The 25,467-nt window shown below is 39.9% G+C and overlaps 1 protein-coding gene across 1 annotated transcript in view; it reads right to left on the bottom strand.

Moving 5' to 3' along the window:
• Window positions 1-4,428: 4,428 nt before the first annotated feature.
• Window positions 4,429-25,467, bottom strand: part of EGFL6 (EGF-like-domain, multiple 6) — a gene marked incomplete at its 5' end in the record, with an annotated part of 30,332 nt that continues 9,293 nt past the window's right edge. The window contains 5 exons of the mRNA XM_008947313.1: window positions 4,429-4,628; window positions 5,797-6,062; window positions 7,384-7,470; window positions 8,504-8,584; window positions 18,458-18,787. Coding sequence (XP_008945561.1) covers window positions 4,533-4,628; window positions 5,797-6,062; window positions 7,384-7,470; window positions 8,504-8,584; window positions 18,458-18,787 — 860 coding nt within the window. The remainder of the gene's footprint in view (window positions 4,629-5,796; window positions 6,063-7,383; window positions 7,471-8,503; window positions 8,585-18,457; window positions 18,788-25,467) is intronic.

Here is a 25,467-nt window from a genome sequence, read left to right as displayed (position 1 = left end):
GGCAGTAACGCCGCTCCGGTGGGTGCTCGGGGTGTGAGGGTGGGTGCTCGGCAGTAACGCTGCTCCGGTGGGTGCTCGGCAGTAGCTGCTCCACGCTCCCGTCTGGCTGCTCGCCCGGCTCGTTCCCCTGTGCCCCAGCCTCCGGAGGATAGGAGTGGATCCCACAGCCAGGTGGGGTTCTGGTGCATCTGCCACATGCTTTCACTCACTGCAAAGCCAAAGCCTCTCTCCTGTCCTGTGCCGTGGCACACTGGATGCAGATGGCTGCGGTCATAGTAGTCATCTCTTCTGTGCATTTCTGCTGGCAATGGAAAAACTTAGAGGTTTGTCCTCCTGTTTGAGGGCCGGTCAATGGGAGGCAGTCCTGATATCCCTGCACATTTTCTGTAACGTGGAAGGTACTGAACTCAGAGAATGAAGATGATGCACATGAAGTTCACTGGGTAGTGTTAATGGGAGATATATCCCCTGTGTTTCCTGGCTTTTCTTCCTGGCAGGAGCACCAGTACATGGTGGTGGTACCATACAAACAGGAAAATCTGAAATTTAATTACCAGGAGTATCTGTGAAGAAATTCTGCCAGAGTCAGTGGAGTGTTATAATGATGGCTATCTAAGCAACTTGCCCAATTAAGTACAGCACAGAGTCCTTGAAAGAAATTGAGATAATCGTTCATCTGTCTCTGTCTCTCCTTTTCTCTGCTATGCATCCGCAGTGAACCAGTCTGGTGTTGGCTACTAAAATATAAATTTGTTATGCAAGCCCTGGGGTTGTTTACATACACACAGTGTTCTTGAAATAGTAACTAGATGTTAAAGAAGAAAGCTCCCAAATTGTGATGACCATTGATTCTCCTCCTGAAGGAACCAACAAGTGAATCAACTACTAAGTGGTCCTGTGTTCTACCACTGCAGGATGTGGTGGACAGCAATGTCAGTACAGGTAATATGGGAAAAATACATGGGAACATGGAGAGTTTACATGCTTGATGTGCTTTTTTTTTTTTGTCTTTTCAGTGCAAGTGAGTGTTTCAAAGGAAACTGCAGTCATTCTCAGATGATTTTCCTTAGAGGTAGGAGCTAATTTGGAGACACGAGAGAAAATTATTTGTTCTTAGTTCATTACTTTGCAGTCACCCACAATTAGTTTTCCCATCCCATTTTCTTGCACAGTCATTCAGTATCACAAAATTACTTGCAGGCAGCTTTCAGTTTGACTGTCTTGACCATTCAAAGCAAACTTTGTCACCTCGCTATTCACAATTTCACTCACATTTTCAATAGTGCACATAGTTGGGCCATTCTACAAGTGCCCTCTTGCCTCTAGAAAAGGTGGCTATTTTAAGATTCTGGCAAAAGCTTTTCATTACTATATTGTCATGAATTTCAGTGCCTCCAGTACATGCAAGCATATGACTCTGTCCTAAAAAATCTAGCAATTATGAAGTAAATATGAGTGGCAATCAGTCACTGAAAGCATCTCTCCGTTATCTTCACCTTTATGATCCTAAAAATTGCAGAGGGGAATCCTTATTAAATCTATAAAAATAACATCTAATAGCTAGAAAATGTTTTAAGTTTCTTTCAGTTGCAGGTTACAAGAAAATCATCTTGTGGGAATGTGCCTCAGCATTTCCACGTATTCAGGGCTGACAAAATGAAATTACTCCTTTAATTCTTTTGGCAGCTGAAGAAGAGTCATTGAAACCTTTTGTTCTACAACCTTCAAGATTAAGTGATCACATCTGTTGAGTAGTTTTTGAAGGATGTAGTATAGATTTGGGTAAGCAGCTAGAAGCACTTTTTTTCCCATTAATTTGTAGCCAGAATACTGTCTCCAAAGTTTATTATTGGACTTAAGAGCTGCAAATGATGTCATCAAAGTTCAAGCCACATGATTATAGTATACTTGTAACATTTTCAAATACTCCCAGTGCAGCTTCCTTGCTGTCTAAAATAATCAGACAGATAATGGTTTTCACATTTCACAGTAATGGAAAACTGTCAGGAACATTTTGAGGCGTTAATGGCTGTGGGCATAATATGCCCTTTAGCGGTTTTCATCTGAAGGAGAAACATGTCGCTTTTGCCCTGAACAGTTGAACTAGTGTGGCTTATAAGAATGTCTATCCATAATGGAGTAATTTTGTTGCTTCTGCAGAAGATGTCTTTGAATTTATTCACCAAAAAAAAAAAAAAAAAAAGTTTCAGTTTTGCTCTTCAGATCTTATTGTGCACAAATGATTTTTATGATCTCCTGTGATGCAAGATGCTTGATGGCCCATTGCAAACAAATCAGAAACAACTTCCACATCTCCTGCAGAAAGCCTCATTGCAGCTATAGCACTCTGTACCCATCTGTGCAAACTCTTTTCTTACTTGTTCCATGACATGCAAAATCTTTTCTTTTTATCTTGTCATTTGCATGGAACGCTACCTAAGAAGTTATTGTCACAGTCTTGATTCATGGTGGGCCATGATTCAAACAATAACAAATAAGTATCAGCATATCTTACTCTATTGTTTGTGTATTGAGCAAATAATCTTTACATATTATGCCCTTCACAGGCAATATTTATCTCTCCATGCCAAATAACTGCAAATGCAAGAAATGCTTCACAGCACTTCTTTAGGTAGACTTGGTTTGCTTTACATATATGTTTAAAATATAGCTTTTGCACTGTAATGCTCAAGACTGTAATAATTCTCGAGCTTCTTCTGATTTTGAGGCACTGTGTGTGTGCAAATTATTGCTGTCTGAAGCTAGACACAGAATTTCATTTCAATAAAATTGATCTTTCATTTTCTTGGTCTTCAGTAAGTATAGTTCAACTTCAGAATCAGAGAAGGAGGAGTGAGTCCAGAAAAATAGTTTTTTTCACTTTTCTGCTTCATTGTGGCCAGGTTCTTCAGGCATCCTGAGATCCTGGTTTTCCTAAGTCCTTGTTCTGTCATTTCCTCAGCACCACCACAGACACCAGGGAAGAAAAGGTACAAAAATTATGTGTTTCAACAAGAAATGTCTCAAGCATCTCTGATTTGCTTCATAGGTGCAGTTCAAGGTGCTTGGACATGTTCAAGTAGTTGTTCAATGTTCAAACTTCTTGTTCAACCTGTAGTTGTTTTCTTGTTACAAAGCTTATGTTTATATAAGCTGAATTCTTCAAGGTTCTTTAGTAGTATATAAAATTCTGTTCAATTGCTTTGGATGTCCCTTTCTTCAAACAAGAAATAAAACAGTGTCACTAGTAATAAGCAGCAAGCAGTCAGCTTAGAAGGGGGTACCCTGGGGTAACCAAGGGGAAGATGTATGCACGCGTGTTTAACTGAACATTGCCTGAACCAGGGCTTGTCCAGGGGTGTCTCTGCCCTCTTGGGGTTCAGACCATTAGGCACTTTCAGAAGAGATCACAAGGCAGAAGAAGATGGTTTTGTCCTCCATGGCATGGTCATTTGAATTCTGTTTTGAAAAGGTAGATTCCAGACCTTCCTCAGATGTCTGTGTCTATGTGTATGTATGTGTGTGTGTGCATGGGCAAACGTGGAGGGGTGACAGCTTTGGGGGAAAGTTCTGCTCACCCTCCTGCTCCTGGGGATGGCAAACAGTGTCCATCCTTTTTGCTGAAGTTTGAAGGGACATGAAGGAACTCAAAAGAAAGATTTTTTTTTTTCATTTGCATAAGAAGGAGCCTTATTGTGAAGCCACTAGGCTATACTGTCTACTGGAAAACTACAACTGTTCTTTCACATCTCTGTGGGGTAAAGCAGGCCTGCAATCCAGCAGGAACCAATTTGTTCCTGAAGATCAGTATACAATGTGAAGTTTCTTAAACGTTAATAATAGGTCCTTCTTTTTGTCGTTTTTTCAGTGCCAGCTGGTAATATCATCTGTTAATGATGAACAATAAATGGTTATAAAACTACAAAGGGATAATTTCCAAACAGTGATTTGTGTGACTCAGACACTGATGACAAGGTATTTTACATACTTTATTAGTAATGAAAATATTCCTCAAAGACATGACTCCACTTACAGCTTGCTTAGCTCCATCAAGAACAAAATTAAGCTCCTCTTTTCCTTCTTACTTGTTGAATAGATTGAATATCTACACAAAAAAGTAAGAAGTTAAAATTATGTCACCAGAAGTAGTAACATCCTCTGAAATACCACTTTATGTTCTTGTAAAGTGGAAGAAAACAAATAGAAGACTTAAGAATAGCCTTGAAAAAAACTTAAAAGAAATAAAAGCATCTAGAATTTGTAAGAAAGCAAGACAAATAATACTTTAGAAACCCTGACCTTGAATTATAAAAACAGTAGTGCTACACTCAAATCCTGTATTAGAATAACTCCTAAAAAAGTGTACTCTCATTTACATGCCAGTTTTTCCGTTTGCATTGCTGCATTAAGTTCAAGGCACATTTTTTTTATGGTTTTTGGTTTTTTTTTATAAAGAAAATGATATAAAAATACACTACTAGTAAGATGAATATTAACAATAGGATTACATCCAGTATACTCATATATCCATATCAGGCATCATCAGGGCATAGACCAGAAATCAGTATAACATTGTCCACTCCAATTTCTCCAGTTTTGCCCTTACCACGTTCTGATTCAAAAGTGACCTGTCATAAGAAAAAAGATGTATTAACAGTGAAAACGTAGTTCATCCCACCATTTAGCAACTCTTAGTGTTAATTATTTATAATGCTATATCTGAGGAACGTTATGCACAATACAGGATATAATGACTTAAAACCTTGAATTTTTTAGAGTTTCTGTCTATCATTTGAACTAGACTTATAATCCTCTGAGTGGATTTCCAATACCAAAAGGACTCCTTTAATAAGATCATTTTCATTGTGAAAAGAAAATGCAAATTGAGTGAAATCCTGTTATAATAATGTAGTTTTATCACAGTATGTTATGTTAGTGCACTTCATTTCTTAAAGACATTACAACTGCTCATTTTTGATCTGTTTGGATCCTTAGCTTTTGGGTGTATATGCTACATATATATTTACTCTCTCTCTCTAGTATGTATATATAGCATATAGAGAGAGTGGTTTCATTTTTTATGAATAGGATGCCTGGGCTTTTATTTTATAGTCTGATTGTCATTTATGTAAGGGCTTTTCTACATCAATCCAGCAGTGCAAAGAACCTTGAGAAGAGTTTGCATTTCATTTATCCTCACAGTATTCAATTATAGGGTAGAAGCCTTTACACAGCACTGAAAATGTTCAGTCACAGAAAAAAAAACGAGGACCTAGAATTTTGAGGAGAAACTTGCTGAAGCCCTGACTGGGGCAGTTGTCTGAGCACAGTGTTCCCTGTTGGCTAATGTGTCCTGCTTCTAGGGTGACTGCCTGCCCTTGATTTTACACTATGTCTCCATTTGCACTGAGTGTCTGGGTTAGTGGCGTTTGAGAACATCCTCTTCTGTGAAACAGGGATAATTTTCATTTTTCCAGAAATACCTGTATGCTTCAGTTGCATGAGATATTAAACAGAGATTTTCATTGTTTGTGTTAAATTATGATGTGGTGCAGTTTTTACAAACGACAGGATTACTGGCATTAGTGTTCCAACCAATCAGGGTAATTTGGTTCTGAAATGACAGCCAGATAATAACTTTTCTGCCTACTAGAATCTGTGCTCTTGTTTCCCATTTCAGATAAGCCATTGAATGCCCAGTAAGTCATGCCTATAAAACTGTTGATGGAACACTTGAGGATTAGAAAATTAAACTCTTGATTATGGTATCTGGCTTATAAATTGTCTTATACTTACACTGTTGGTTGTTTCAGCCCCCTGAAATATCTCTATTTTTCCAGTTCTCCACCTTTCATCTTCTCCTTTGTTCTGTTCCCAGACAGGAGCACGTTTTTTGTTGGCCAGGAACACTCGAAGCTTCCCCACCCTCTCGCCAGCAAGCCGGTAACTGAAAATCAAGCAGTAGCTGCTCTTTGGTCTGAGGTCGGTGAGGAGAAGTTTCAGACGCCCCGTATCCTTCTTCTGCCCCACAAAAGCTGGAACTGCCATGTAGTACCCGTCGCCTTGGAACAAAAACAAAGGAAAATGCTTCTAATGTTATTTATTAGCAAACTGAATACTAATTTGCTAAGAAAATATGTGGAAGCTCTGTTACTTAAATAATTTAAAATCAGACTGGAGAAAAGCAGCAGGGAGCGTATTTCACAAGGAACAGGCTTGCACTGCTGGAAGTCAGATCAGATTACAGAGGACATGAGTTCATATTTCACGGGCAATTGCAGTTGTTCTTCCTCACACTATCTTTCAAAGGCAAAACCATCTCAGTTTTTCAAATGCAACAGACTGAAATGTGCTGCTGTGCCTCTGTGTTCAGATTATTTCCAGTACTTGAGCTAGCTCAGTACTCTCTCCACTGTCTTCAGCAGTGATGACAACCTCATAAAGGAACTGATAGCTTATCCCCCAAGTCCTGTAGGACCAATGAAATGACAGAGACACACAAAGTGATAAGGAGAAAAACCATCTGGTCCCATAAATAGAATCATAATCAGCAGATCTAAGTTTGGGGAGACGGGCAAGGTCAGGGTAAGGTCTTCCTAGCAGTGACAGCACAGAGACTTGGCAAAAATATATGGAGCAGGAGAGAAGGGATTAGTGAAGAAAGACTGGAATGGAAATACTGAGGAAGGAGAGAATGTGTGTGTAGGAACTGGAGCAATTGGCCTGCAGGATCCCTACTTGCCAGCAACCTCCACAACATTTCGTGTGTCGCAGGGGAAGAGACATCCTTTCAAAGAAGCTTCTTCAGCCACAGCTTTTTTATATACACCTGCAGAGCAGTCACACCTCGCACTTGTGGAGCTCTTTCTCAGGTTTTAGCCGGCCTGCCATTGGTACCAGGTCAGGGTATCAGTTGTTCCAGAACGGCCCCCGCTCTTGGCTCACGCTGAGGAATGCTGCCACTAGTCTGTCTTGCAGAGCTGGAGATTTCTGAGCAGTTACCACAGTGCTGTCTGAGCCATGTGAGTGACTACATTGCCACATCCATCTGAATGGCAGATGTGGTGTTAAATGCCCTACCAGTCTTGAAGAGACACAACACGTAACTAATAAGGTTTCCACTGCCTTGTCCCTTGCAGTTCTGAGCTCTTGTATTCTAACAATTTTTCTCCTCTTTTGATTTGTGTTGAAGTATGTTGCTGATTACCAGTTGCCACTGGATATTTCAAAGAAACAATTTCCACTCCCAGCATTCTCTGCCTCCTTTTTTCTTTTACAACTAGGAAAGTTAATTCTTGGTTCTGTTTTCCCCTCCTTTTTTTGAAGGCTCCTTTTTTTGAGCCATCAAATCAAAGCATAGCTAGGGGACATATATCTAAATACCTCTATCTCGATCAGCAGGATTCCAGTCAAAGTCATCATCAGTATCTTGTTTCCAGTCGCAGACCCCTCGACTGAAGCTACAATCAACTGAAAAAAAAATTGGCAATGGAGACTCAGCGATGAGAGGAGCACTGCATTGTAAATCCTGATAAAAGTAATTTGCTCTTTATTCAACCAGTTATTAATGTATAGGTGATTTTAAAATTACCTACGCTCTGAGTTCAGATAGTGTTGACCCAGATTAAATTGCAAAAAGCAAAACATTAGAACTTATGTAGTAATTCTTTCTTTAACTCATGGGAAAATATTTTGTCTTTATTGCTGACGTCCCACCTGCATGAGTTTATACTCTGTGAGTTCTGTACACCGAGTGCCTGCTGATCACCAGGTGGAGGTGGAGATGCTACTTTTGAACTCTAGCATCACAAATGGTTTGGGATCTGCCAACTTTAGACTCTTACTCTCTCCATTTGTTACACTGCTGTAGTTGTAATCATCTGAGATGCTCACACTCCTGGTCTATTCATTGAAAGAGAGAAGCTGGCCCCCCATGAGAGGAATCCTTTATGTCAGCCCTTCATACTGATGCTACATGGAGGTGGGAATAGCCCAAACCAGTTGACCTTTAGAGGACACTGAAAAAGGGTGTCACCCAGAGCACACTGCAACTTTCGTGGCTGGCAAGGTGAAAAGCCTTACATACACAAAGAAGCAAGCACGACAAAAACCAAGAGAATATGGCTGAAGGATGTTGGCATATCATGTGCTATGCAACACTCTTCTGACAGGGTTCCATTTTATAGATTATAACAATGACTTTGGTTTTTTCCTGACTATGAAATAAATTAAGTGAAATTTAGTTGCAAGTCAAGTGTCAATGTGGGGGAACTTTCTATACATGGCTTATAAACAGTTGAAGTATGTTTTGAAAAGGACACAAAACCAGCTTCTCACATTGGAACTGGCACAGTGGTTTGGTCAGATACTGTCTCTAATGCACTCACCAAACCTTTGTTTTATGTTCAAGGCTTTTAAATTGGTTCTGGCTTGGCTAATATAGGTTATCATGAAAACACACAATACACAGGAAAATAAATTTTGTAGAATAAAAATAATCTACCTTCTTGTTCTGGTCTTGACACTGGAACTTTCCTCTGTGCCAGGAAAGGGCCGAAGGCAGCTGCTTCTTTCATCTTGGGAACTAAGGAAAACAACTTGGTCAAGTACTGTCAGCACAGGAACAGAAAATGGAACTTCACTCCTTCATAGCAGCTGCCATCATTTACTGAACTTAATCCATGGAGTGTTTTCCACTCCTCCATCAAACTCACATTCCTAACGCCAGTTAGATACTAACTCTGAATTTTAAAACTTTAAGTTGCTGTTTTCCACAGCACTGTGCCTTCTAAACTGTGGGCAATGGAGCTACAAGATTCCTAAGGTCATAAAACATTGAACATGATCTTTCTTTGGCACAGTGATCTACCTTTTTGGTGCAAAACCTCAATTAATGATTGAAGTACCTGAACTCTGTCCAACACTGAAGACAATGACTCAATGACTTGGCAGCCCTTTGCCAGCAGCAGCCTTTAAAAATGGATGATGTCAGAGATTCTGAAAAAGCCATAAACATAGTGGGATCAAAGGCCCACAGCTCTGTATTCAGGTAAATGACAGCTGGTGCTGGTGTAACAGAAGCTCCAGGAAATTCTTTTTCTGAAGCTGTACTGTCTGCTGGGGTACATGTTCTCCTGCAGACCTGATCAGCTCTGCTGTCTGTTGGGAAGCAGGGGTGCAGGGACTGCCCGACCTCTTCCTCACCATTCCCACAACAGTTGGCATGCAGAGCCTCGTGTTTGGATAACGAGTCCTGGTGGAAACCCCTGGACAAGCTATTTTGTGAAAATTGGTTGAGGTGTTTTGTGCCACTTGGCACAGCAGCACAGTCAAAGAAAGTTAGGTGCAGTCTCTGAGGAGCTGGCATAAAGGAGGCGGTTACTCAAAAAGCACTGGTTCTCAGCAGCACCCTCAGAGACCAAAGCACAACCTCTCCTGTCTGGTGAGCTAAACAGATATAAAAGTTTGCAAACTCTTATTTAGTCTAAGTAATACTCTAAAATATTCTAAGTACTTTTAAAGTTCTATGATTAAGCTTCTTTTTTATTATGTTACGTGACTAATAGAGAAGTGCAGTCACTAAAAAAAAAAATGTGGTCTCAACTTCTTTGTGAAGAGCCTGTTTAAGTAACTAATCACACATGAGGTAAGGGGAAGATCTGCTCTCACTGGCAAAGGATTCTATCCTTTGCAAACACATATGAAGACAATACCTATGATACATACACATACCTGTATGAAACCAGGAGGAGCTTAAATGTGGCTTAAATATCAGAGGAGGAGTGAGGGAGGATCCTCTGAATTACTGCATACAGAAGGTGTTAATGGAAAACCCTGCAGCCTGAACTTCACTTTTCAGTCACACCACATAGGCAGCAGCACTAAGAAAAGCTCAGACTTCCTCAGCAGTGCCCACGGATAGGAGCTATAGAAGTGGAAATTACTTTTCCCTACTCAGCACTGTATCATACATACTATTAGAAAATCTCAAATGCCAAGTATTTTAAAAGTCATTACTTTCACATTCAGGCACGCTTGTTTGGAGGGGAGTTTGTTCCGCTAATTTCCAGTGGGCTAGGGCTTTCCATCCAGATACACCAATATACTCACAGCTGTAAACACGTACTCAGTTTTAAGAATATACTTACAACTCACTGCAGTCCAGAGCCTCCAAGCACCATAAAGACTATGCCATCTACTTGACCTTTCTTCTCCCTCAAAGCTGTGAAAAATTGCTCTGCGAGTACACCACAGAAAACATACTCTGGAGGCACTCCCAGAGGTGCTGAGTTGAGCCAAGAAAGGAGACTCATGCAATCTTAGGAGCTTTCTGATGAATTGCCAGGAGCATGTCCTCTCTTGTTGCCCTTGCAGCCTTCCCTTCACCTAGACCATTGCTTAAATCACCTGGATAATATTCTTACTTAAGGCAAGGATTAATATATCTTTCTCCAAATTAATAAATGTCTGCATATACATAGTTAGGAACAGGCACAGATATTAGGTGTTTAGAGTCATGGCATAAACTTGGCCTTGTACTTTGTGAAAGAGGCTCAGACTGTGAAAACAGTTGCCAAAATAAAGAGAGCTATTAAAATATGATCAGTTCTGAAAAGAGTGGAGTGATTTAACAGAAGACAACAGCTGCCAGAATGATTTATTTACTGGGTTATTGAATTACTCTTGAATTCACTTGAGGGGTATACATGCAGGTGTAGCTGTGTGCTGCAGATGCTTCAAGTGAAAAACTGTCATCCACATAAAAAGAGACAAAATTTGTATCCAAATATATTTTTGTTTTCAGTTCAGGGATTACACTCATATTCTGCAATTTCTGGAAGATATCACCTGCGTATTATGAGAAACTGTAAGCTTCAGCTTACAGAAAGGCTTCCAAGAAGCCTTAGTTCTTGGGAGTGTGCCTACAGTTTACATCAGGTTATAGCTGGATATAGCCAGGATCCAACTTTTAGCCTCTCCTAAGTACTAGGCAGGAGTCAAGGTTGCTCTTTTCAGCTCTTCTGCTGTCAAGTGGTGCTTGCAGAAAGGCAGACCTCATCTCACGTTCCCAAAGAACATGCTTGTGCCAACAAAAGCTCACATACATCCCGCTTCAGGCACAGCAGTCTGTCCTTCTTTAACTGCTGGTGCCTGCCCATCTACTTTACTAGCTGCTATGTAGTCTCTACATATAAACCCCTTCATATCATGGTGCCACACATTCTTAACTTTGATGTCTTGTGAGGTAAGATGGGTTGATTTTAAGAGCAGAAATTAGAGGCAGTGAAAACTAATGCCCAGACCTTCAGAGGTACCTATGTAACTAACTACCACCAATTTCCATAGAAGTTGTGTCTATGAATGTGTGTGATGAGCTGAGCATAAGTAAATTGGTGATGTTCAGGTCTTGAGAACAGCCATGCTGTTGCTGACACGGGTTCTCGTATCTGCAAGAAATTCTGTGTGGCTAAGACATGTACCTGAGTGTTGCCCCTGTTCTGAGGAAGGGGGATGGATCTCTTTGAGCCATGTTAGATGCAGTTTATCAATTGTATTACATATGGGAAACTGCAGCGAGTGAAGAGACTTCCTGCAAGATAGAACAGCCCCAGCCAGCTCTATCTGGCTGAAAGTACTTCCCTAAAAAATTATAGGACTCAGATAAAACAATTCTGAAACTACTGACATATCTGCAGTCAGGGAAACGCTTCTTAGCAATTACCTCAGCAATGAAAAAGTAGCTGAAAAGAAGCATTGAGACACTGTTCTAGTATAAATACGCCTGAATAGAGTGCCATGAAGGGGACTTATAAGCAAATTTATACATGCAACTAGAATTTAATTTTAAAACACCAGGCTTGCAGGGAGCGCTGCTCATAAGTACAGAGATGAGCTTTGAGTGGCACCTCCTAGCCACCTCCCCGTCCGACGACCTTTAGATAGCTAACTAAAGTAGGATAACAGACTGCCACTAAAAGGTACAACAAAAGACCTGGCTGGGTTCAAGCATGTCCTTTCATACAGTGCACACCGGTCTCCTCGTAGAAGTTCACTCTGCCTGTCAAGCAGGTTTGTCAGCACTGGTCTGCCAGTGGCACCAGTTCTTGATACATGACTTTTTGTTTGGAACTGTCCTGCACCTGGCTTGCTTGGAGCACAACTGGAGTGAGCTCTGCAAAGTACCACCTAAAGAGACCCTTAAGTCAGTCTATACCATGAGATCACAACAGCTATAGGAAGATTCAGGAGCACATCTGGAAAAGCACTGCTTTGACTAAGCTGCAATATTAAAAGGTTCAAAGTGGAAAAAAAAAAGAAAAGAAGCCAACACCTCAAACTCAACAAGTAGAACCTCAGTAGAACAGGGCAGAGAGAGCAGAGCCCCCTTCAGAAATGCTACAAAAGCACTGGTAAGCAACTGGCAAATGACTCCATGGTGCTAAAAAAGCTTACTGATAACACTAACAGATTTTCCTTGAATGTGCACTTGTTTTCACCCTTTGCTCTGCCAGCTGCTGTATATGAAATTACTTCTAAAGCATTTGGAAATGCCATTTTTGTCTGAAAAAATATGGCTTGGTTTATAGCTTGGAAGTAATTTTGTATTTGTCTGCAGTAATGCATGTGCTATCTGTAAAGCTTTAATTTTTTTTTTTTCCTGTTAGTGGGACTGTATTTCTTATAAATCATCTGTGGCATCACATGGAGCTCTTGCTGAGGCAGCTATACTGAAAGAACAGATACAGAGCTGAATATAAGCACCCATGTATTTAAGAGTGCTAGTTGTGGGCAGTGTGGTATATTTTGATTGCTTGTTGTGGCAGTTTGATTCTTCTCTCTCCTGGAAAATGCCTGTGCCTAGTTTTGCCTAAGTAGTGTAGTCAGTCTAAAGGTAAAAAATAATACAAAAAATTTAGGAAAAGTAACTCACAGTCACTAATTCTAACACAAAGAATTCTAAAGTGCCTGAAACTGCCCGATGTGGGAACTCTCACAAAGATGGTACTCGTCGTTTTTTTAACTCTCTGATGTTCCAAGCCCGTAAGAGGTAGTAAAATGAAGACAAGCTTCCTGTATATATAGTATAGACTCAAAGGAATATGCCACGTCACTGCTACCACACCCTCCTCTGAAATCATTACATTTGCCAGCTGGCTGACATCTTTTGAGCATTTTCTCTCTAGCTGTGGACTGAGCAGTGGTCTGAGCATTATCTGCTCACACAATGGTCTAATTACCAGGAAAAAAACAAGATGAAGAACAAACATCCTAATTAACTGACAGCGTGCTCTTGTTCAGAATTAAGAGCTCAGAACCCACAAGAGGAACAGTCCACTTACACTATTGCCAAATAAACCAGAAAACCAAAACCTCTTTATTGTTCTTGGTGCTATCAAAGGAAGGGGCTCTGTAATTAGCATGGATGGCTACATGATACTGCAGGAGTGTTTCAAGCACGATAAGCATTTCAGAAACTAATAAAGTACAGATTATGGAATTTAGTGGCAGTTGGCAGTACCATTCTGTACCATTATGAATGGTACACAAAAAGCACTGAAACATTAGAAAATGACAGAATTAAGGTTGTGCACCATAAGTTTACCTCTAGCTTGAGTGTGGCATCTGTACAGTCAGTCAGTGCTTGTACGACCAAATACTTTGGTCCACCTCTCTACGTGTTCTTCCATGTACAGAAAAGACATTTGTCACATGGTAAGGAGCTTTCTGATACTTTGGTTTACTCTCATTTTTTATACATCTACGATTTTTGCACTCAATAGGACAGAGTCCTCTTTTTTAAACTGCACCTTTCACAGCAGGAGAAGTCCTATCCTTCACACTGAACAAGGCAAGTATCCCATGGGAAAAAGTCATTTAAAGTCATTACTGTATCATAAGGTATAAAAATATACCAAAAAATATTTAAGCTTTCACAGGCAACCCTAATTTTGATTTTTCTTAAATGCTGGGGGCTTCACTTTGCTATCTTTAACTACTGAGAATTTAAAAAAAATTTCAGGGTTGTTGCTTTCATGAAGGTACTATATCTTAATAATTGGCCTATTTCAATAATTTTAATCTCCATATAAAAATCCCTTTTCTTTCCTACAGTATTTTTTTGTGGCTCCATGTATATTTACTACGTAGTAAAACTACTATGATACAATAATACACAAATTTTTAAACAATAATTAGGATCTTTGAAAAGTGTGACCTATTTTTCCTAATTAACTACTCTTCCTGGAAGACAAACAATACCAGTATCACTAATATAAAAGGCAGATGCTAGGTAAATACTTGAGGGGATTATATGGAGGAACTTGATGTGGTACTAAAGGAATCACTGCTGAATAGACATCAGCAGAGGAGGAAAAAAACAGATGTGTAAATTTACGAGCTGTAAATTTGAGCTAATCGTGTACTGGAAAGGATCATTCAATACCACTAAAAAGTGTTTTTAAAGCTAAATGTTCAAGCACTTAAGTGCCTTAATAATGACTGAATTTTTATAACAAGGGTCAACTATGGCATACAGAAATTTAAAAGGAAAGGAAATATAGCTAACATATGCACCCTATCCTGACAGAAAAATGCAAATGCCTTAAGTCCTTTGTATCAAACAAGAAAGCCATAAATAATACAGTGTTCCCATATTTAATGAAACCACGTCTTGGGCATACTGGTATCCCTGTATCAAGAAGCACACCAACCTTCTGCCAGTATCCCCTGGCAAAATAGAATCTCTCTAGCATGTTCAGCATATAAATCCCTCATTAATAATGGAAAATTCCAGCCAAATGTGAATGGAATGAAGACAGTATAGGCAAAAATACAGATAAAACACAGTGCTTTTCTATTTTCAAGCAATAATAGTCATTGTCACTGCTGTCAGTTGTACTGGCAATTTTGTAGAGACAAATGGTCTCTGCCTAGCCCAGGTATATGGTGTTCAAATGCCCTGATTTGGCTGAGAAACTCCTTGAAAAATTCTCACCAAACACCATGACAAAAAGCTCTTGTATATTATTTGGCTTCTCTTACGGACAAAAGATTTTCCCTTTGTTCCCTCACTCAGACAGAAGTCTGGGAAATGAATGCATTCCAAATCGTGTAGCACTGAGGACTCAACAGGAAAGTTACATGATCCACCCTTTGCAATTGCATCAGGTGATGGAGCCCATTACAGGAGAGCATGTTGCCCTTGCAACACCAGGCATAGAGAGCACAGCATTATGGCCTCTTAACCAAAAATGATGGTGACCCTACCCTAGGGACACCATTTCTGGCAATCCGTCCTGACCTGTCCAAGCAGGCTACAGAGGACTGTTGAGATGACTATGCTCCTACTATGCTGATCTGTTGCTAGACCAGCAATATTCTTGCAATTATGTTCAGAAAGAAAATCTTTTGTCCCTGTAGAAATCACAACCACAGGGAAGCACACTCCTGCTGAGGGTAAATATCCATTCAGATTCTACTAATGTTTTACAGTTAAGTCAATCTTTCTGAGTGCTGCCCAGTCTAACCACATGTAGCTGAACATACCTGGTACTACCAGTGCTGGTCAGTTCAAACCATTCTCCTGGCACATGCAAGCTCCCCATCAATTCACCTTCATGAAGAAGCTTGAGTGCCTGAGAACCTACTACTTAACAAAAATCACCATATATATTTCAACTGTCTTCTGCTCACTTTCTCCATACCTCCTGCAAAGTTGTGGCCAGCTTTGGATTAATTACCATGACTGGGAAGAGTTATGTCCTTCTTTAGGATAGTATTTTAGTAGAAATGTGTGTGAAACAGAATTCTCTAATTGTAAAAGTATGACATGAGCCATCAGAAGACCTTGGTTTTACTGGTTTATGTGAGAGAACAGAGGCAAGTCACTTAATCCTTTGGTCTGAGACTCTCAAATGCGTTTGTCAGTACCAGCATGGTAAGGCTCAACCCCAAAGGTAACTTGCCATCGAGTGAAAACTTCAACCCCAATTTGGCTTCAGCTCCTGCACCTAAAAAATCTATCTCTCTTAAGTAAGTGATTTATGAAGGGATCCTTAGAAGATGGATAGGAACTGGCACAAGCTTCTAAGGAGTAAAGGATGGGGTAAAGAGGTAGACTGAGGCTTAGGTAATGAATCTGGTGTGGGAGAGTGGCTTCCTGAGTACAGGATCCTCAAATTTGGAGGCATGACACCATTAGCCAGGAACTTTCCACCATCTGGTCTGGTTAAAAAGCTAACAGGTAGATGTGTACTTCTGTGTGTGGCTAGGTGGCAGCTGTTTTGGCATTCTGAAATTACTGATTACTGAATTGTGAGCTGATGTGCTTACAGTTCCAGAGAGGCATCTAGGTGTCTTCCAGGGTGAAGGTGTACGTACACTGGGTACCACTACTTTCTAAACTGCTTTGAAAGGCTCAACCGAAAGCATAGAATGAGTCACAGAATCCTGTAGGTTAGAAGAGACAACTGTAGGTCACCTAGTCTGACCTCCTGATCAGGATGTTGTTCAAGGTCCAGCTCAGTCATATTATTAGTATCCCTGAGGATGGATATTTCACAACCTTTCTACATACCTGTACCAATTTTTGTCCACCTTCATGGTAAAATACTGTTTTCATGATACCTAATCAGAATTTTTTTTGTTCCATTTTGTATTCATTACCTCTTGTCCTATTGCTGTATATCTTCAAGAAGAGTCTGCCTGTGCCTCCTCTATCTAACCTTCCATTAGATAGTTGAAGGCAGCTATAAAGTCTCTCCTTAACCTTGTCCTCTTAAGGCTGAGGAGTTACTCTCAGCCTTTCCTCATATACCATGTTATTCTGGCCTCTGACCTTGGTGGAGCACGATTCATGCCAGTATGTCCAGCTCTGTCTTGTAACGGAGCCCAAAACTGGACACAGCACCTCAGATTTGAGTCTCACAAGTGCCAAATGGAGGGGAAGAACCACTTCCCTTTTTTGGCAAAGCTTCTTCCTAAGCAGTCATCCCATGACTCTGAAGTTGCACGAGGCTTTGCTCTCCCTTTGCATTTGCTTTTGTTGAGCTTCATGATGTTCCTGCCAGCTTCCTTCCAGAGCCTCGACAGGCCCCTCCCGACAGCAGCGCTGCCCCTTTCTGTACCCGTTCTCTCCACACTCTGCCAGGGGCAGCAAACCTGGAGGATGCCCAAGCACTCCCTGTTAATATCGGCAGCAAAGGAGGAGGTAGGTGAACAAAGACCTGACTTTGCTCTGTTTATCAGCTTGCTAATGTCATTTTGGGAAGCAATATTAGTCTATATCCTTAGCCTGAACTGCAGCAGGCTGATTACCACTGACAACTGAAAAAAGACAGTTTTAGGAGAAGTGTGCTTATGACAAAGAAGCTTGTATTCTCAAATGTATTTAGGTGAATAATGGCATTTTTTTCTTGCCTTTCTTACAATAGCAACATTACAGACCATGTTTTCCAGAAGACTTTAAAATGACCTTTCCTTTAAAAAAATTATACTTGGGTGTCTTTTCAAATGAAATAGCAACAAGATGGATGCTAGTTTAAACTTGATTTGTATTCATTCTTATCATTATGAAATATGGCGCATAATTTTAATTAATGTGGGGTAGTATTTATTATTTTTCTATACTTTGAAAAAGAGAAAGTATCATGAATAAACTATCAACAGAGTGTATTTTTCATGTTACATGTTATTCCCTCTACCTTGAAGAAAGTTTGATGGAGACAGATGTACTACAAACCAATTAAAATTCATCTGAAAACTTTAAAGAGCACAGCAAGAAACCGCATAGTGTACAAGATGATAGTTGCGAGGAAGCACCTGGAAGTAGACTGAAGAACCCTATGTCAATCTTCCTGATAAATAACTATTATGTCAGAAATTAAGCAAGACTCCTGCTCAAATACCATCAAATGCTTTAAATTTGAGTGTCCATTCAGTTAAAATGTCATATTTAAACAAAAGGGATAAAAAAAAACCCTCTGTGCCTCACATAGTTATTTTTCTTTTGGGACTGACATGAACAACAGCAGTGCCAATTACACAGTCTATATTATTTGAAACACAAGGACACCAAATTCTATGTTCTTCCTCTGAACAACTCACACTACTTAGGAATATGAGTATGCCTATCACGAATGAGAGCTAATTATTGTCTTACTTGTAATGACGCAGCACACTATCTTGTTTTGCTGGGGCTTCTGTGAAGAAAACATGAAAACACTACATGCTATGTGTAAACTGCTCTGAGAGCAGAGCCTGCAGAGCACCTCTGGGGATGGTGCACTCCCTCTCTACAACAGGAGACCCAGTACCTTTAGCCTCACCAGTAGCTGTGTTAGGTTGTTTTTTATTTTCTATAAGTAAATTCTGATAAAATGGCTGTAATGTTTTTATTTTGTTAGTGTTTATATGCATTTTTACATTGAAACCTGATTTAAAAAAAAAAGAAACTTACAAAATACATCTCCTCTAAGGCTTTGCTCATGGTCAATTTGATTCTCAAAATCTTCCTTCTCCTCTTCATCTGACTCTTCTGCCTCCTTTTCTGCAGTAGTTTCAGTTTCTATCTCTTCCTCGCTATAGCTCCCACGAAGATCAAAACCACCTTCATAGTCCAATAATTGCAAATGGGTCTTAGAAGATGGTGTCACAGATGCTTCTGGGATCACATTCTTGATTGCTTCATGCTTTTTCACACTGCTTTTATGTACAAGAAGTTTCTTAATTGTGTCCTTAGCTGTTCCAGTGATTCTTGCAATTTCTTTCACTGACTTTTCAGGGGTAGCTAGAACCAAGAAGAAAATATTAAATATTCATCTGAGGAATCATCCAGCAATGACAACGTTTATAAATGGCACCACGGTGTCCTTCACAATGTCCAGATTCAGCCACATTCTCTACCATAAAATATAAGATCAGCTCTGCACAGAAGTGAATACACTTAGTTGCATGTGTTTAGCTCTGTTGTGTAGTCAATCCTCTGAGTTGCAGTGAAAAGACCAAAGTGACTCTGTCATAACCTCATTTGGACTCCTGGGTAACACAGGCCACAGAGGCCCTTATGTTAATTATTTTTTACACTGGAGCTTGGGTAGAAAAAAATAACCTTTCTTCAGTTTGTGGACTACTAAAAATTATCCACAGAGGTGTGATACCCTGCATGACAAATGTCAGCTTACTAGCAATAAGCATTTTTCTTAGCTATCTTTTGTGAACTTCTCTGGCCTAACTTTCCTTGCACAATGAGCTGAAAGCCACTGAAATGGAGTGTGCTTTGAGAGGAGACACATCGAGCTGCTGTCACATTTCATTCAGCTCTAAGGGGTATTTCGTTCTAAGAGGCAGAGCACCAAAAATTCAGAGAGGCATCCAAAAATGCCACATTATTATCTTCCTGCAATTCCAAGGTGGACTAGAACATAAATGTAAAACTTTGTGAGATCTGTAGTATTTTATGATTCTTCTTGGCTACAAAATAGTAAAAAGATAACCAGCCTCATAGTGTCTTGCACCTTTGGATTCTGCTGAGAAACACAAAGGCTGCCAGAAGAGAAAAACTTAAGAATGGGGTAAATGTCAGTTGAGATTGTTCAAATATGTAAAACAAAAGAAAAAAATCTGAATTTGAGATTTTTCCCTATTATGAAGTATAGTGAAGTCAAATATCTTCTATATCCAGGCAAAAACTTAAAACCTTTAATTGCTAAGAGGATATTTTTACATTTACGTAGCAGCCCTGATTTTCAAACCATGGATTCCTTGTCATTGTATTGAGTTTCAAGACACAAGCCTTTTATTTCCTTCAAAATTAAGTTTTTCTCTCTCTACAATCATGAAACTATGTCTGGGTGCTTGAATAAGGGACATTTTCCATAGGAACCCAGTTGAAGATGCATTTCTAGGGATGTGTGGAGGCAGGACTGATTTTCTACTGCGGTACCCACTAGCAGCACAAAGGGCTCCTCTGAGACACGGTGGTGGCCAGATGTTCTCCATGTTCTCTTTAGATAGGAAAATTACCAGTTTACATGAAATGGGGAGACATTTTAATTATGTATTACAAAAAACTTGCTTACTGTCCTTGCTAAAGGACAGTAAAACAGAGGAGCAAGCCACTTAGATTATGTGAACTGTATCACTAGAAGTTTTAAAAAATTGTTAGGCTACCATCTGTTGTTAATATGCTGGATATAATCTGTCTCAGAGCAAAAGAGCAGACTAACTGATTTTTTTTTAAGTCCCTTCCAGATGTACTCCTCTGTCATCTGACAAAGACTGATGGCTCTTTGTGCTGATGGCTAAATCATAACTAAAGATTAAAGCCAGGACTACTTTGGATCAGTGTGTTCAAGGTATGTGTACAGTACAAAGCAAATTCAAAGGAGAAATTATGGCAATAATGCAGGTGTTGCTTTTTATCAGCAACATTGCTTCTGCGCATCAGTCAAGGAATGCTGCTGTGCCAAAACTAGGTCTGGAAGGGTCTGACAAATAGGTGAGTTTTAGAGATCTGAGGAGTTCTAGTCTATGAAATGATCATATCCCACCAGAAGGATTCTGGCAGAGTTAACCAAGTCCCTGCCTGCTGTAGAACCAGAGCTACTGAGGAAGAGAGTGCCCTTGGGATTTAAAGTCCATGGCAACAGACTGTGGTTTGAGACAATGAGGCTTTTGAATCATCTCAGGATTTCATCACTGGTATGACATGACCAATCAGTATGCAATTCTACACTCAGCCTCTAGTGCTGGCCACAGCCTGAATCTGTGTGGGTGAGGAAGGAGGACTGATAAATAGGATACCACAACCACGTCATAAACTACTGATAGCCTTCTGTGGTTTGAGTCCTGTACATGAAGTACGTAGGAAATAATGACAGCTGAGCAATTCCAGCATGCTGTACAAAAACTCTTCTACAGATGGAGACTGTTTCCACCAATGTATCTGAATAGCCTTATGTCCTGCCTCCCGTCTTTCATTCTTGATCCATATTGATACTCCAGTGCCTACAGTCTTTTTGGATTGCAAATAGTGGGGGAACTCCCCTACTGTTTTATAAAATAACTATTATTATAACTATTTTTATTTCCCTCTGCTTTTGCTGTCTAGTGATTGTATTATCAGGGCGAGAATATGTTCCTATTTCGCTCCTCCCTTTGTAATGATAAAAACTTTATAGTAGTATTTTGGAACAGATGGACTAGGCTTGTAACATTGCATACTGGTTTTTTATGTATGTTTCTTCTCAGAGAAACACAGAAGAAAAAACAACAGTTAATAAAATAGAATGGTAGTCTAGTAAGAAAAGGGGAAAGAGCAAGAAAAGGGGAAAGTCCCCTGAATTTATATTCAGTCCTGGAAAATACAATCCTATCACTCTAAATTCGTCACGTTTTATTTATGGCAAATGCATCTACATGGTATTTAGTATCCCAGGAACAGAATCAGACTCTGTTGGTGTGATCACTGCAGCATTCAGGTTTTCTGAGGCTGCAAAAGTCAATGGAATAAAGTAAAAGGATGGTAATAATAATAATTAAAAGAAAAAGATAGTGAAGATTTTGTTTTTCTTCTCCTTTGGCTAAAACTTGTAGTAATGCTTGTCTGATACTTGCAAGTAAACTCTATTAATAATTCACTAAGTGAGCCTTTCCTCTGGAGGATGATGTCATGAAAGATGTAAGGTTCTCTGGGTCTAAGCTCAGAATGCAGCAATAAAAATTAACAGGAAAGCTTTATTCTGAATTTCCTCTTGACATGGAGTAACAAGAAACTTTAGGCTGCTAATAAGGAGGCTATAGAGATTTTCAAGCCAGGTCTGACTGCTCAGTACACCTGAACATCTGCTTTTAGTTTCTGCTCTGAAGTCTTCCTAATGAAGTGAAAAATTCTCACAGCTCACCATAATAACTTCTGTGATGTCAGAAAACCAATCTCCTTGTATGTGCAAAACCAAGCAGTGCAGAAAATCAGCTGACAGGAATGACAAAAACAGGGAGATGAAAGTGCATAAATCCCCACATGCTTGCAGACTCTTTTGCTGCTGCAATATGAAAGTCTGCATGCTCACCAGGCAGAGAGGGACTGGACACCAAGCATATTTTAGAACACATCACTGGTTTCCTTCTAATCTGTACTCAGCTTCAGAGTAGCTGGAGATGTGGATTTAACACTTGCTATGTCCACTCATAAATTACAGGAGGAATAATCCAGTGTAAGGACAGAACACCTTAAATTCAGTCTGTTCTGCTGACCCCACTGCCTGTGGACTTGCCTGAATGAACAGTTTACCTTCCCTGACAATCTGGGGTGCTGCAGTGATTTTTAGGACCCTTTGCCCCAAGACCATGTACATAAATGCACAGATGTTGCTCACAAACATTTGTGCATTTGTCCATTCACATAACTGCACAGAGAATTTTGGAAAGTGAAAAGAAATGTACTGCATTTCTTCCCAGCTTTTCTGCACGTACCTTCCATCAGGAAGCAGATTAATGCCTCCTGCTCTTACACAGTTTGTGTTTATTCCCCTTGTATGAAAATACCTCAGCTTTCAAAGGTATTCCATTTCTTTGAATTAGCAAGAAATAAAGCAAGAGATGGAAAAACAAAGGCAAATGGTGGCTGAAGGCTAAAAGTAAATATTTTCTATCACATCAGTTGCTGAACAAGATTATAAGACCACAGAAATGACTTGGTGTAGGATGTCCAATGACCAAGCTGTGAAAAGTGAGTTGGAAAAAATAGAGAGCATGCAGATACCAACCCCCTGTTTCTGTGTTGCATTGTGGCAAGAGAAATACGCAGGGGGTGATACAGGAGAGGGACAGGCAGTGATCTGGTTTTCCCCCACACCTGTGACTGCAGCTGGTGTGGCTGCCTCTTAACATAAGGGGCTGCAACAGGAGACAGCTTGCTCTGCGCTCCAGCAGGCACCACACTGCCACCACCTCCACACCTAACTACCTATTTAAAAATCAGGTGAGACAAGCCTAGGAAACTGGCTTACAAATCCTTTTGTGTAGCTCCCTTTGTAGCTTGTGTACACAAAATGAGGGGATGACGGATACAGACAAGCATTTTACCACATTTACGGGGAGTCTCTAGATGTGAGTAAAGATTAGATCAGCAGGACATATTCTCAGAAATCATTCTAAAATTTCTCAACCTCTTTTAGATAGCCTTAATAGAGTCTGAAAGCTTTCACAGAAACGTTAAAATACAGATTCTAGACTATTACCATCTTCTAAGCACCACAGAATATCATCTACCAGTATATGTTCCCAGCCTGTTTCTTCTCTAAAACTCTAGGGAAGGATGCTTTGAAAAATCAGGGCAAGTTCATCATGCTGGACTGTGCTTAATACATGACCACACCAGCCAGCAATACTTCCAGTAGGAAATGTGGGATGACAAAAGTCTAAATGTTATTTTCATTAAGAGATGGCAGCAGTATTTGGCTCCACACTGAACTGAACTGTAAAAATCTCACCAGATATATAACCAGAATTGCTTTCTAACCTTTGAAATATTATTATGTCAAACTTAAATTTCTCAGGACTGGCAAGTTAATAAGAAAGCAAAATCATATATGGGGTTTAGGGGTTACCCTATGAGCAAAAAAGGAACATGAGTAATACAGGAGGTGCAGAGAGAGATGGCATAACCTTGTATTGCCATTTAGATACCCAGCAAAGCATAATGAAGAACAGTAACCTCTGCCTCTAGCTGGGCAGTAACAAAAGTGTCATTGTTGAACTCCTTAGAGTGATGCCTGAAGGTTATAAGCTTAAAGTTAGTAATGCTTTTTTTCTGTTATTTTGTAGTTTTCTACCAAAAATGTGAATCAAAAATAGGTTCATTTTCCCCCCAGGATTCTTAATTGCTTTATGGAACCTTGCAAGACTGTTATTAACCAAAAGCTGAAGTGCACATAGAAGCACATGGTGAGGGAAATGTGGTTTTTCAATACACAACAGGAAATCAGGAAACACATAACCCTGAGAACAGCAACAGATTGCAGCAAGATAGAGGCCAGATGTGGAAATGGCTAGGACCCTTTAAGGGTATGTTTGAAAGGTTACATCTCTATGGATTCTCAAATGGTATGTGTGCTAGAGACAGTTCAGAAACAGACTCCAAGGTTTCATATATATATATATATATATATATGGGAGTGCTGGATCACAACAGGGTTCCTGAACAATCACAGACCGTATCCATACAAGCAGCCGGAGGTTCCAGCAGCTTTCCACTGTTAGTATTTGGACATACAAATTAAAGAAAAGAATTTCCCCCGCTTCCTGTCCAAAGGTAAATTTTACATTACCTCATTTATTAGGTTATTTGGTAGCATGAGGAGATATAGCCATAGAAGTTTCACTATAAACAACATGCTTAGTTACCCTCATTTCATACTCTGAAAATTAAGCTATATATTAAAATGTTTTTCATCTGTCATAAAAAGCTAATACTGCTGCCATGGCAGCCAGTTTGTTATATACTAGAGACAATTGCTATAAAGAATTAATGCTTCCCTGTGAAAACAGGATTCCTACCCTGTGGAGTACTGAAGACATATTTAAGAAGCCTTTGGCTCAGCTGCAGCACAACCCCAGGCCCGTCTGTTGGGATCTGGGATGGGCTATGGGCACTGCAGCCGCTGCCACCAAAAGAAAAATGAAGCCACAGCCTCCAGCTTCCACCCAGGATGGAGTTCTCATCCCATTAAACCAAATAACAAAACTTCCCTTGGCTTCAATAAAACCAGTTTTCCCACAATTGCTGTATGAGGAGAACACAGCGTTTCAGTGTAGGCTGGTACATCTAATTGGCATTTGTTTCACTGTTTGAAAAAGCATTTTCAGCAATAGCAAAAAGTATCTCCTGCCCCCACCAGTTCCACTGATCAGACTCCTCTGAGGACTGCAGTAAAAATCAGCTATTGAAACGTTCAAGGCTAAAAGAATGTCCTCCTCCTCCCTTTAAAAACAAGCATACTTGTGGAAATTACCACCAGAGAAACCAGCCTCTTTAGCACCACTGCTTTTCAGGTTTTACCTACCACTGACTAGGCTGGGATTTTTTCCCTCTCTGTTGTTTCATACCTGTTTCTAGCTAGACCTTTGCCTTTTGACCTTCTGCTTATGGCTCCAATTTCTCTCATTAGTGTGTGTAATTCCTCTATTCTCTTGTATTAAATCTCTTTTCCGTTTAGTGTGCTCTACTAAGTTTATGAATGCATGGTGCCTTCCTCTTCCAAATAACTAATGGGCTTCAGTAACTGGAAATATGACATGAGGAAGCATGCAGAGAGAGAGAGCAAACAATTCAACAGAAACACCAGTGAGAAGACAGAAATCATCTGTCTTCAGCACTGATTTCTTTAACAGGACTAGACATTAGAAAATATGTCATAGCCTCCCCACAAGCTAAAATATTTCCTTTGTTCATAATTAAGCAAGCAT

This window comes from Merops nubicus, unplaced genomic scaffold (assembly GCF_000691845.1).
Source record: "Merops nubicus isolate BGI_N331 unplaced genomic scaffold, ASM69184v1 scaffold19509, whole genome shotgun sequence".
Lineage (NCBI taxonomy): Eukaryota > Metazoa > Chordata > Aves > Coraciiformes > Meropidae > Merops > Merops nubicus.
The sequence above is the reverse complement of the archived record's forward strand: the minus strand, read 5'-3'. Positions and strand labels throughout refer to the sequence as shown.